This window comes from Lupinus angustifolius, chromosome LG08 (assembly GCF_001865875.1).
Source record: "Lupinus angustifolius cultivar Tanjil chromosome LG08, LupAngTanjil_v1.0, whole genome shotgun sequence".
NCBI classification, from domain to species: Eukaryota; Viridiplantae; Streptophyta; class Magnoliopsida; order Fabales; family Fabaceae; genus Lupinus; species Lupinus angustifolius.
This window is the reverse complement of record NC_032016.1, coordinates 4593579-4607550: the sequence shown is the minus strand read 5'-3', so window position 1 is coordinate 4607550 and position 13972 is coordinate 4593579. Positions and strand designations below refer to the sequence as shown.

General features: G+C 30.9%; 1 protein-coding gene across 2 annotated transcripts; it reads left to right on the top strand.

The window, feature by feature from the left end:
• Positions 1592 to 3224, top strand: LOC109355028 (phosphoenolpyruvate carboxylase kinase 1-like). Of its 2 annotated transcripts, XR_002108621.1 has the most exons (3): positions 1592 to 2424; positions 2843 to 2978; positions 3012 to 3224. XR_002108621.1 is itself a non-coding variant. In XM_019597930.1 (2 exons), the coding sequence occupies exons 1-2, from the start codon at positions 1641 to 1643 to the stop codon at positions 2887 to 2889; spliced, it is 831 nt and encodes a 276-aa protein (XP_019453475.1). In that variant the 5' UTR covers positions 1592 to 1640; the 3' UTR covers positions 2890 to 3224. The 2 variants fall into 2 exon arrangements, 1 of the variants encoding a protein (XP_019453475.1); XM_019597930.1 differs by having other exon boundaries at positions 2843 to 3224.

Below are 13972 nucleotides of genomic sequence, written 5' to 3'. Positions count from 1 at the left end.
ATGCTCCTTTTAACTATTAATCAACAATGATAATTACAAAAACTATAAGAAAAGATAGAAAATAATGAAAACTTAAAAATAAATCATAAAAAAGACAAGTCATAAGGTTATGGGTCAATCCGTCCAAATTTGTCCAACAACCTTCTCAAATATATACAGTCAAGTTATATACAATCTATTTCAATAAATAAGAGAGAAAATTTATAAACTAAATTATATGAATTTTATATACTACTAATATACTATTCACCATTTATTTTAATTAGTATTGATTCTTTAAAAAATAATACAAATAAATGAAAATTAATATATTGATAATATATAGATTTTTATGCTCATAATACATTGATATTACATTAATAACTTCAAACAAATCAATTCAATTATGTTTACACCAAAGAAGGAGAATCAATGATGTGATATATAATAATTGCGGTAATAACCCTCCTGGTGATTGAACAAACACAGTATCCTAACGTGGCGTGATTTCAGTGCTGGTATCCACCGAACGAATATTCCCTTCTATATTCCGCACCAAATTGGGTCCCTTTCGCGCTGCCCTTTTAAAGAAAATAGCATGAGGTAGTTCTTAAATAAGAGATTCCTTAATTTCATATTATTATATTAAATGTATATCATCTCATCAATCACTTTAAAAATATACTTAAAATATGAAATAATAATAATTCAAACTGTTAATATGAGAAATTTTTAATCCCGTGAGGGATGAGGTAAAGTAATTTCTTACTACGTGTACATAGGAGTATTTTTCGTTTTTGTAACCATGATTAATAACTAACTATATATTTCAAATATTTAAATAAAAAATTTATAGTGATTTTTAAGTAAAAACATGAATTAATAATAAGGATAAAACTAAGAATACTCTAATTTGTCTATATATATTTCCATTGGTTAGTTATATTTGATTTTTGTTTTTTGAAAACTTATGATTAATCAACAAGGATAAAACTTCTAATACCAATTATCATAATATTCATCATTAACCTTCCCTTTTAGAAAGTGGATAGATATTTGAATGAACAAAAGCATACTAGATACTAATATGGGAGTGAATGACTATGGGAGTTAATGAAAACAATTATAATATAAAATTATGAAAAGAATAAATATGGGTCTTCTAAAATATAAATATAAATATATATATATATATATATATATATTTATTTATTGTCTCATGTCACAAACTATATCACACTAATAAAAATATATTATATTAATTAAAGATAATAATTAATTATTTCCTATTTTTCTTTTAATATTATTGATGTAAAATATAATTTAATTTGAAATACAGTTTAGGATAAAAATCATCATTCTTTACAAGGTTAAAAATTAAAAGTTAATTATTAATTATATGCTTACAAAAATCAGACACATATACTTTTTAATTTTAATCGTTAAAATAAAATTCAATAATTCATATTAATTTTCCCAATTTCTCACAATAACAACTCATTACCCATACATTTAGACACAAACTTATATTACAAGAACTCAATTTTAAATAAATGAAGAATTAGTACAAATTGCAAATAACTCCTCTATAAAAACAGGGCAACCGAACCAAAAGCACAAGTTAACCATAAACAAGGTAGAACAAGAGAGAAAGAAAAAGAATGTGGGCAGGAGTGAACAAGAGCCAATACGAGTTGTGTGAAGAAATTGGTCGTGGTCGTTTCGGAACCATTTTTCGTTCCTTCGACCCAACCACGAACCAATTCTACGCTTCCAAAATCATCCACAAATCCCTCTTAACCGATTCCACCGACCGCGAGTGTCTCCAAAACGAACCCAAATACTTGACCCTCCTTTCTCCTCACCCCAACATCCTTCAAATCTACGAAGTACACGAAGACGACGACGTTTTATCTATAGTAATGGAACTATGCCAACCCTTAACGCTATTCGACAAGATTGTGAAAACAAACACTTTAACCGAACCAGAAGCTGCATCAATCATGGTGCAGCTTCTATCAGCGATGAGCCACTGCCACCGTCTCGGCGTGGCTCATCGCGATATAAAACCTGAAAACATTCTCTTCGATTCGAGGGAGAATGTTAAGGTTGCGGACTTTGGGTCCGCGGAGTGGTTCGGTGAAGGGAGGAAGATGAGTGGGATAGTTGGGACGCCGTATTATGTGGCGCCGGAGGTGTTGTTGGGAAGGGAGTATGATGAGAAGGTTGATGTTTGGAGCTGTGGTGTGATTTTGTATATAATGTTGGTTGGGGTTCCTCCGTTTTATGGTGATGATGCTGCTCAGATTTTTGAGGCTGTTATTAGGGGTAATCTTAGGTTTCCTTCAAGGCTATTTAGGACTGTGTCTTCTTCTGCTAAGGATCTTTTGAGGAAGATGATTTGTAGGGATGCTTCTACAAGATTCTCTGCTGAACAAGCCTTAAGTATGTTTCTAATACTTTTATATTTCTAGTAAATAAGATATAGGAATTCAACTATAATGTTGTTTGGCTTGTGAAATTGAGGTAATAAGCCTGTCCAACTTGGTAGGAATCTCTTGCATTGTGCTTTCATTTATAAGGTTATTTAGCCACATATTTATTTTTAATACTACTAGTGATATTTTCACCTTAAAGTTTATGGAAGTTTATGGTTAATGAACTAATTCCTTTTAAAATATATAATTGTCTCTCCCAATAATTATCACTCCCAATGTATTTATGGAGATCTAGTAACTCTTACACCACAAACATCTACGTACATCTCAACATATTAAATAGTATAAAATCACTTGTTTACTGTATTCAAGCTTTTTTATTCTTTTTTGTGTTGTTTTTAAATGTTGTGATTTTGATTTTGCAGGGCATCCTTGGATCTTGAGTGGAGGAGAGAGGGCTGATCTGAATTGAAAATTAAAAAGATAGGATGAGAAGATTTGGAGAGAAGACCAAAGCTACTTGCTTTTATGTATAGAGCAGCAAGTATAGCTAATTTTGCCTATGTATTTCAGTTTACTAGTATCTACTATGTTAGTGGGTAGTAGTGTGAATAAAATCAAGTCTACTGGAAGCAGAGGAAAACAGGGTAGCATGGTCCTGTAATTTCTAATGATGCTACTATATTTTCCTTTTCCTTTCTTGTTTTTTTTTAGTTTTTTCTGTCATGTAAAAAACTTAAGAAATTTCTCCATCCTATTAATAGAGGATTTTATGGGGATCTTGTTAATACAATAAATTTGAATCTAAAACTGCTTTTGATCTTCTAATGTTTTTGTTTTAGTGCCTAGATCTGTTGTTTGATTCATAACTTTCAATTAAAAAAGGTTTGATATACAACTATACAAGTGCTACTTAATTCAAGAAAATCAGGAGCCATAATATAGGCGTAAACTCAACTTTGAAATAAATATGGATTGTCTTCATAAAAGGGGGAATTAGATGAAATTGGTATTTTTGTTTAAAGTTTTGTTAGAGGGTAGGTTTGTACTGTAAATGGGAAAATTGTTGCAAATAATAGTTTTGTTGTTTGTGTAGAAAAAGGTGCAATGCCTTTTCTTTATTTGAATAGTCCGTACGACACGTAACCAAAGTACCAAACACCCATGTGGGTTTGTCACAGTTCTGATTTCTTATGTTGCAAAGAAAAAGTATGGGAAGGAAAAGTGGAAAACATAAATGGGATGTCCAAGTTAAGATTTTTATTATGCCCATTAATTAAAATAAAAGAATAATGTATGTGAGAGAAATTATCTCCTCACAGTCATTCATTAATAGACACTTGTATTACTTTACTTTTTGTTTTTTTATTTATTTTTAAAAAATGACCATGTGTCATTGCTTAAATGGTGTAAGAAGAAAAATTATCTCCTCACACCAGAGATACCACATCCTCTTAAAATAAATACAAACTGTTTTTCTTTTTCATTGGATCACAATCACATACCTCGCCAGATAGTACAATTAATTTGTATTTATAAAGAAACTTTTTTTGCCTGAGGGGTGAGGGCGCACTTGACATATGTGATATAATATAACAAGTCAATTTAACATGCCAAGAGTTGAAAGTATGTTTATATACACAAGGATTTTTTGGAGGTAAGCATTCCTAGAAATTTAAGGTACTCTATTTACTTCTTATAAAAAAACATTTTTAAAGAGAATAAGTTAATAATATTTGATCCAATTGTTTTTGGCACCTTTTAAAAAATGTGAAGTTTTTCATCTAAAACCATTTTTTCACCGTAAAATCAAAGAAACAAAAACAACAATCAAAGTTTCAGAAAAAAATCATAATTCATAAATTTGTTATCTTTGGAAAATGAAAAAGAAAGTAAAGTGAGAATTTGACAAGTATTAATTTACAATTGTTGAAAGAATATTTTAAAATGTGATTGAGTGCTAATTGGAATATGCTACTTATTATATGACGAAATTTTCTATGCAATGGAATATGCTAATTATTTCATTATAAATGGTAATTAGCACTTTTTTAAGCATTTATTGTATTCAAATTAAACGGAATGATATTTAATTTGTTATCATTTTGTTTATTACCTAATTACCTAGGAGAGAGGTATATACTCAAGACATGCACTTGCCCCCAACTGGAATTAAGAAGGTTTCTAATGTGATATTTATTTATTAAATTCACTCCTACTATGATATATTGGCCTCTAATATCAAAGTTTTCTAGGTCCATCATTCATTAGATGGTAATGTTTTGTTTCGGTTTTCTAGGTCCATCATACATTATAAATTCGCGAGTTTAAATCTTATTGTCTACGTAAGAACCTCGTTTGTGAATAATTTATAACTAACTTTTTCCAGTACTAAATAAAATTTTGATTTTTATTTCACTTTCACACATTATTTCAAAAAATCATTTCTATTTTTATTTGAGTTTCACAACATCTATCTCTCGTCATTTTCTTTGGCCATGAACAACTAAAAATTGTTCATATTTAAGAACAAAAATCAAAAAATAATAATAACATAATGAAGAGTAAGAAATTTTTTAATTTATTAAAAACAACCTTAAGAACAATTATTGTAATTGCTCCCATATTCTACTAGAGTTGGGAATTCAATTCAACAAAAAAATTGGTTTAGCAAAGGTCCATCATTGCATCTATTTACTATTTAATTAGTAGGATACCCGTACATTCCCACATGTGGTAATGTATTTTGTATGAATTTATTTAAGAGTAAATACTTATTTTAGTCACTCATGTTTTTCGACTTTATCAGTTTGGTCTTTTAAATTTTGAAAAACTTATGGTGGTGAACTTATGAATTTTATAGTTATTATTGATAATACAAAAGGTGTGAAAATCTTTTATACATGATAGACATATAGACGTCAAGTGAAAATTGAATAATTACAACAAAAACCACATACAATTTAATTAGTTTACAATGTTTGTGTTTTTATATATTTCTTTGAATTTTATCAAACTATTGCACAATATAAATAGTATATATATTTAATAATATTGATATTTGTGTGCTTCTAAACATGCATCAAAATCAACATGTCCCATGCGAATGCACATGTAATATGTATATTCTTAACCATCTGAATGTACGAGTAATATGTGTGTTCTTAACCATGTGAATGCACATATAATGCATGTGTTCTTAACCGTGCGAATGAACGGGTAACATGTGTGTTCTTAACCATGCGAATGCACGATCAACATGTGTATTCTTAACTATGTGAATGCACAAGTAATATGTATATCAATAACCATGCGAATGCACGAGCAATGTGTGTATTTTTAACCAAACGAATGCACAAGTAACATATGTGTTCTTAACCATATGAATACACGAGTAACATGTATGTTCTTAACCATATAACATAAAATTACTGCCATGTGCAAATTCACGAGTAAGTTAAAATTTATGTAACTAGAATATTACTTCGATTTAAGTTTTCAAATAACATAGTAAATTGAAATTGAGAGCATAATTTTTTGAATACTTCATGCAACTAGTCATATTTCTCGCTCATTTTTCGAGTAATGTTATGCTCACTTCATCTATAACTTTCTTAATTGACAATGAAAAATAATATCTAACTCAGGCTTTCACATATTATTTAAAAATGGAGGCATAATTTATCATATTATACTCCTTCGGCGTTTAAGAAGGGATTATTCATGGCTGGATGGCCTTCAGAATTTGTCCTAAGAGGTAAAATGTTTAAATATTAAAGTGGACCATGTGGATCACGCACTTCCCCTCGTTATGCTTCATACTCACAATTTTTTTCATAGAAAAATCAATGATTGTGAGAAAAACAAACTTGAGACAGTAAATGAAATTAAAGCAACGGCATAGAATTTTAATTTTGTTGGGAAGATAGGTGTATGCAGTGATGTCATATAAACCAAAGCAAGTGGTTGAGAGAGAAGCGTTGAAATAAGAGTAAGACATGGTTTGTCTGTTATAGTTAGTAATGCACAATTCAAATATCACCTCATCGGTGTACCCTTGCCAGTACGGACTGGGACCAGTGATAATATAGACTTTCTAAGTTTGACCACAGCTATCATATTACAATCAAGGGTTTCTGATCCAACATTACAATACTAATTAGACTAATGATAGTGTATTCATCAAAGAAAATAAAAGAGCCTTTTCTGTTTGGAGACTTTTTTTCCTTTGTAAAAGAGTTAAGTTTTAAGGACATTAGTGTTGGACATAGGATAAGTCCCACGGTTAAAAAAACACCAGTTGATTTTTTCCTTTTTATTTCTGGTCATAAATATTATTTATAGAGGATAATCATATTCGAGTGGAAATATTTACCGTATAATAATCTTAGTTTTTTCAATAGGATTTTCATTATATACAAGACCCAAACCTCAGTCTTGTTAAAAAGGAATGTATACAACGTAAACCAAGCTTAGTAGATAGAGTTACATTCTTATTGTTTCTAAGAAATTGTCTCTAATAGGAAGGAGTTACTTCCTAAATTTTAAAAATATATATTACAAAATTAAGAAACTAACTCTATATTGTTTATTAATTTCAAAATAAGATGTTTCTAAAATGGTAATATTATTAATATAACAAATAAGTAAAAATTTAAATTTTTACTATGTAAATCGTGACCTCTACCATGTGCATTTTGATTAGATTATGCTTTATTTACTTGGCTCTTCAAAGCTTCTTCATTCCATTTTTTGGTCTTCCAAAATTTTGTTCATGCCGCTTTCAATACTCCCTTGCAATTCTATTATCGTCATGGTGTCTATATCACAGGATTCAATTATTCAATAACACTCCAAATATTATGAACCTCCTACATGTGTTGATATCAATATCTCTCAATAAAATAATCAAGCATTAATTCCATCTAATTTAAGACTAGACCACATATTGTTGTAATTGTTTTTCATATTTCAAATTCGTGTTCGACTTAATTAGCTCTAATACCAATTTGATATCACAAGTACATAAAACTCATACTTACAAAGAAACTCAAAGAAGAGAGAAAATGAATTAATTCCACTCACCGTGAATTAATTTTATACAAATTGAACAAAATAAAGATAAACAATATCTTGTTCTATGGACTTCTATTATTTTTTCACGTACTAAACATAGCCTTTTTTAGGCACAATGACTAAAAGTTTTTGGTTCATAATCAAATAAACTTATTAACTAAATAACAAATTAGATTTTATCTCAAAACTCCTATAGAGTTGACACAGATCCGAGATGAATGGAAGATGTTATCTTGGTCGGAGTTAAGTGAAAGATAATATCTTGGTTTAATGAATGTTTTACATTTTTTGATACAGACAAGTTAATTATTGTAAAAAAATTATTTTTCAATATACTATTTTTCATTAAAGGTATCCCTATACTGATAGTTTTTTTTTTTTTTTTTTTTTTAAGAATAAAGATAAAAGTAGATTATGCATCTCCCAACAACAAAAATTCATAACAAAATATAACTCAATCTCTAATAATATACTGAAAAAAGAACTCAATTATTATGATGAAACTATTGATGACATACATATAATACTACTTTAATTATACCAGAACAATGAGACAAGATCATCTCCTTATTGGAGAGAGGAATTATTATTTTTATTTTCAATGATAAAAATATTATTTTATTATAAATAAAAGAATAAATATGTCATAAAATATATTTTCTTTTATTTTTATATTACTAATCTATAATTCAAAATACTATATTGATTTATACTACTTAATAAAGGGAAAACCCATGAAGTTATTTTGGGTTTTCCTATTTCATATTTTATAACTTCTACTTTTATTTTAGAGTAAATTACACTCACACCCATGAGTTTTAGTGAAATTACACAAACCACCCTTCACTTTTCTACACCTACACAAACCTCATCTAGTTTTTATACTTTCATTACACTGACCACCTCTGTATAAGAAATAAATGTAATATTTTAAACAAAAAATGTGATAAATGCAATTAAGTTAAACAAAACATGATATATTTTGTAGACGAGTCTAAATAATATACAAATCAATGTATCTTTATTATTTTTTGTTACAAAATACATCAACAATTCTAAAGAAATATTGTTTAAATCACTGTGTAATGAACCAAAAATAATAAAGAAATACTGACTCATATATTATTTGGATTTGTCTCCACAATATATCATGTTTTATTTAACTTAATTGTGTTATTACATGTTTTGTTTAAAATATTACACTTATTCTTATTATGCAGGAGTAGTTAGTGTAATGAAAGTATAAAAATTAGGTGAGGTTTGTGTAGATGTAAAAAAGTGAGAGGTAGTTTATGTAATTTTACTAAAACTCAAGGGTGTCAGTGTAATTTATTCTTTACTTTATAACTTCTACTTTCATCTTTATATATATATATATATATAATATATATATATATATATACTTATTTATACTATATATACTATTAATCTATATCTATACTTCTAATAAAGGCAAAACAATAAATAATCACCACCATGATATAATTTTTAAATTTCAAACATATTTTTTTGTATTATTAATAATTACTTTAAACTTCCAAACATTATTTTCATTGCATTCATTTTTTATATTAATATATCATTAATCTTCCACATATTCTCTTATTTCTATATTCTCTATTTCTCAACCCAAGTAAAACAAACACTAATATAAAAAAAAAACATCTATAATGATTATTAGAATCACGAAATGAGAAATTCACATAAGTTTTAATGTATATCATATCAACTACCATATGTTATCTTCTAAATTTTTATTATCTATTGAGTTTATATATTGTATTCTATATCAGAAAAAATAAAAAAAGGTGACCAACACTGAGTGCTGGTCGACACGTTAGTAACTATTATTCCACTCTAGTAAACTTACATTATTGATTCCATTATTATGATTATTTTAGAATTGCTATGATAAATACGCGAGTTCTATATATAAGATGAGCTGTTATTTAATAGTTAATGTGCTAATATATAGTTGGTTAAAGTTGCAAACGTTCTTTATATTGAAAATGTGCTTTAATTAATCAAATCCATCTTCTATTTCTGTAAATAAATTTAAGACGAATCTATCCTCTACTCCACTTCAGAGTGTGTGGTGCCAAAGTGGATGTGAAGTGTGAAAATGAAGAAAAATGAGAACCAACTACCGACCCATATATCATAATATCATAAATATTCAAAGTCAAAAACCGAATCTCCCACAAACCGTGCTTCTCGGAGGACAAAAATGAACGGCTACGTGTAAATAGCTCTAGCATATGCGCATGCATATGCTGCATGCAAATTGCTATATTTTCAATTGATTGATTAAAGTTCCATTTTAAGGGATATGTGGAAACACGCATTTCACGTTCATATTCTCACATGCACAAAATTAAATAAATATTGATAATTGATATGGGTATTTAGTTCCACCTTTCTCCTTTTGCTTTTCCGGGTGATCTAACTTTTTAGGTACACTTGTCCTAATATCGTGCATATCAAAGGAGAAGTTTGGTATATTGATAGAGATGGGTGATTTAAAGCATTTCCATTCAAATGCTTATAACCAATATTTATTGATCATTGAAGGATAAAAAAGTTTCTATTTAGAATGATATTGTTTTTATTTTAATAATTGATATATCTTTTTCTTGATATTTTTCAACTTGTCATATTAGTTAGTCTAACTCCATCACATATTATTGAGAATCTTTCCTAATTGATGTGGAAGCAAGACCAATGAATCTTGATAGATGAACCATTGAATAATTTAATGATGGTTATTCCTAAGGTCTTGGAATTATTCTTTGAGTCTTGAGAATTATAAAATCTAACTTAGAAAGTTGGAGTAGCACTTTTCAAAGTGTCATGAAAAGTATGACAACAATTAATCCTCCTTTATGTCTTTATGATGAAGCCTTCCTCCCCTTCACTATATATAGGGGACTTATGAGGAAGAGATACAACAAGCAAGTGAGAAAAATAACATAGAGAAAAAGTGAGAGAGTTTATATCCACATAGTGTGAGATTTGTATTCCTAGTGAGATACTAGAGAGTTTGTATTTTCATCCTTTTGGGTGAGATTGAGTGTTATCTTCTTTGTAAGAGAGAGTCAAATATTGTAATCCTATTTTCTATAATGGAAATATTTTATGGACTGGGTCCCGTGGTTGTTTCCTTCTCACATTGAGGAGATTTTTCTACGTTAAAATTCTTGGTGTTATTCTTCTACTCTTCTCTATTTTCTGTATCCACTTGCCTCTCCCGTAAGTGACCATTTTGGATCACACAGAGGAGGAAAATTGGTTCTGAATTTCCCAATAATGGTATCAGAGCTCCCAGGTTCATTCGAGGAGCTTAGCATGTGTAGTCCAAGATGGAAGGAGCCGCTAATATCTCATTTGGTGGAGATATGTTCAAGTTGACAACTGACAACTATTCATATTGGAAGCCCATGATGGAAGATCATTTATACTACAAGGATGTGCATGAGCCTATTTCTTGCAAAGACAAGCCATAAGATAAGGGTGACAAAGATTGGGAGGTTTCGAATCGAAAATTTGTTGCAATGATTCGGAAGTAAATTGATAGAAGTTTATTTGAGCATGTGTCCACANNNCTTATGAGTTGTGGTCGAAACTTGAATCTATGATTCAAAAGAAAACTCCTAGAAATAAAGCATCTCTTGTTAGAAGGCTGGTGAAACTCGACTACAAAGATGGTTATAGCATGATAGAGCACTTGAATTCATTCAAGGGACTTGTCAATCAAATGACAAAGATAGATATGAAGATAGATGATAAGTTGCAAGCACTTCTGCTACTGAGTTCGTTGCCTGAAAGCTGGGATACATTGGTGGTCATGCTCAACAACTTAGTCCTTGATGGGAAGGTCTCAATGGACACTGTTTCAGACAGTCTATTGAATGAAGAATCCAGAAGGAAAGAATGGAGTACATCATTCCACTTTGAAGCAAATATTATGGAGAGACATGGAAGAAGTGAAACTCATGGGAGGAATGAATCTCGTGGAAGAAGCAAAAGAAATTCAGAGGTCGCCCTCAATCTCGCATGAGGTCAATAACATGCTATTATTGTAGTAAAGAAGGACATAATAGATCTAAATGCAGGTCCTTAAAGAGAGACCAGAAAGCTAGAAATGTCCATGAAGATTTAGTTGATCCAAGAAAAAATGGTCATAAGTCTACCACAGCCGTCGCTGCAAATGATTATGTTCTCCTCATTGGAGAAGACAGTTACCTAAATGTTGCATATGGTGATTGTGCTTGGATCGTTGACTCCAATGCTTCTTTCCATGTAAGTCCAAATGAAGGTTTCTTCTCAAACGACAAGAAAGGTGATTATGGTACTGTGAAAATGGGAAACCATGTTACTAGCAAAATTGCGGGAATTGGTGATATTGTGCTGCTAATAGACACAAGAGGAAAGCTTATACTGAAGGAGGTGAGACATGTCCCAGATATGCGTCTCAACCTTATCTCAACGAGTAAGTTGGATGGTGCTGGAAAGTGGAAACTAGCAAAAGGCAACCTCGTTATTGCTAGAGGCTCAAAGGAAGGATCTTTGTACATTATGCAATGATGAATTTATTCTTGAGAAGCAAATATTGCTACTGACTTCAAAGATCTTTGGCATAAGCGATTGGGGCACATGAGTGAGAAGACACTTCAGATTCTCGCCAAAGACCACCTACTAGGTATAAAATGTCAAATTTTAGATTCATGTACTGATTGTCTTTATGGTAAACAACGTAGAGATGAAGTACTTGAATCGGTGCATTCAGATGTTTGTGCACCATCTGAAAGATCTCTTGGAGAAGCATACTACTTTGTCACATTCATAGACGATCACTCGAGAAGAATATGGTTGTACTTGTTGAAAAGCAATGATCAAGTACTATCAGCATTCAAAGAGTTACATGCACTAGTAGAACGTGAGACTGGGAAGAAGTTGAAGTGTCTGAAAGCAGACAATGGTGGAGAGTATCATGGTCCATTTGAAGCCTACTACAAGGCTTTTGGTATCAAACTGGAGAAGACACCACCAAAGTAGTTAAATGGAGTAGTTGAGAGGATGAACCACGCAATTGAAGAGAAGATAAGATGCATGTTGCAAGATGCCAATCTCCCCAAGTCTTTTTGGGATGAAGCAGTGAAGACTGTATTGGATCTCATAAATCGAACACCTTCAAGACCCTTGAACGAAGAAATTCTAGAAGAAGTATGGTACAAGAAGAAGACATCATTCAACCACCTGAGAGTATTCGGATGCAGAACCTTCATTCACATTCCAAAAGATGAGAGAAAGAAGTTGGATGCTAAGACCAAGGAGTGTGTTGACCTTGGGTCTCCAAAAGATGAATTTGGGTACAAACTATAGGATCCGATAAACAAGAAAATTGTGAGAAGAAGAGATGTTGTGTTCTTTAAGGATCAAACGATCAAAAATGTTCATAAGAAAAGCCAGCGCAAGTCCAAAGTTCGCATTGATTCGGGGGAGAGATTCCTCAACAAACAGATTCTGATCATCATATAGATCCAGAACAGATAGACCAACAGATAGATCCTGCTCACACAGAACTTGACCAGATTAATGAAGATTTAGATAATGATAAAATGGTGGTAGACACACAAATGCACTAAGAACCCTAGCTAGTAGAACATCAGATGCAAGTTGAACTGAGGCGCTCCGGAAGAGGCGGGATACCTTCTTTAAAGTATCCTGAAGAAGATTATATCACATTGACATATAATGGTGAACCTGAAGACTTCTCAGAAGCTATACATACATCTGATAAAGAAGAATGGATTAAAGCCATGGAAGATGAGATGAACTCGTTATATGAGAACCACACTTATGATCTGGTGGAGTTGCCCAAAAGAAGAAAAGCCTTCAAAAACAAATGAGTTTATAGGCTTAAAGTGGAAGAAGGAAGCTCAAGACCAAGGTACAAAGCTCGGATTGTTATGAAAGGATGCATTCAGAAGAAAGAAGTTGATTTTGATGAGATATTCTCACCAGTGGTGAAGTATTCCTCTATAAGAGTAGCATTGGGTCTAGCAGCTAGCCTAGACTTAGAAGTTGAACAACTTGATGTCAAAACAACTTTCTTACACGGAAACATCAAAGAATAAATCTATATGGATCAACCATAAGGTTATGAAGAACCATGCAAGGAACACTTAGTGTGTCATATGAATAAGAGTTTATATGGTCTGAAACAAGCCCCGAGATAGTGGTACAAGAAGTTTGAATCCTTCATGATCAAATACAGTTTCAAGAAGACAACTGGTGATCATTGTGTATTCGTTAAAAGGTATGAAGATGGAAACTTTATTATCCTCCTCTTATATGTTGATGATATGTTAATCATTGGTCATGACAAGACCAAGATTGCTGGTTTGAAGAATGCTTTAAGCAAGTCTTTTGCTATGAAAGACTTGGGTCCTGCAAAGCAGATCCTTGGAATAAGGATA

Bases quoted from the DNA above. Each gene is read 5' to 3' on its own strand.
- LOC109355028 (XM_019597930.1), top strand. From the start codon at position 1,641: ATGTGGGCAGGAGTGAACAAGAGCCAATACGAGTTGTGTGAAGAAATT. The intron at 2,425-2,842 runs GTATGTTTCTAA...TTGATTTTGCAG, and splicing joins CTCTGCTGAACAAGCCTTAA to GGCATCCTTGGATCTTGAGT.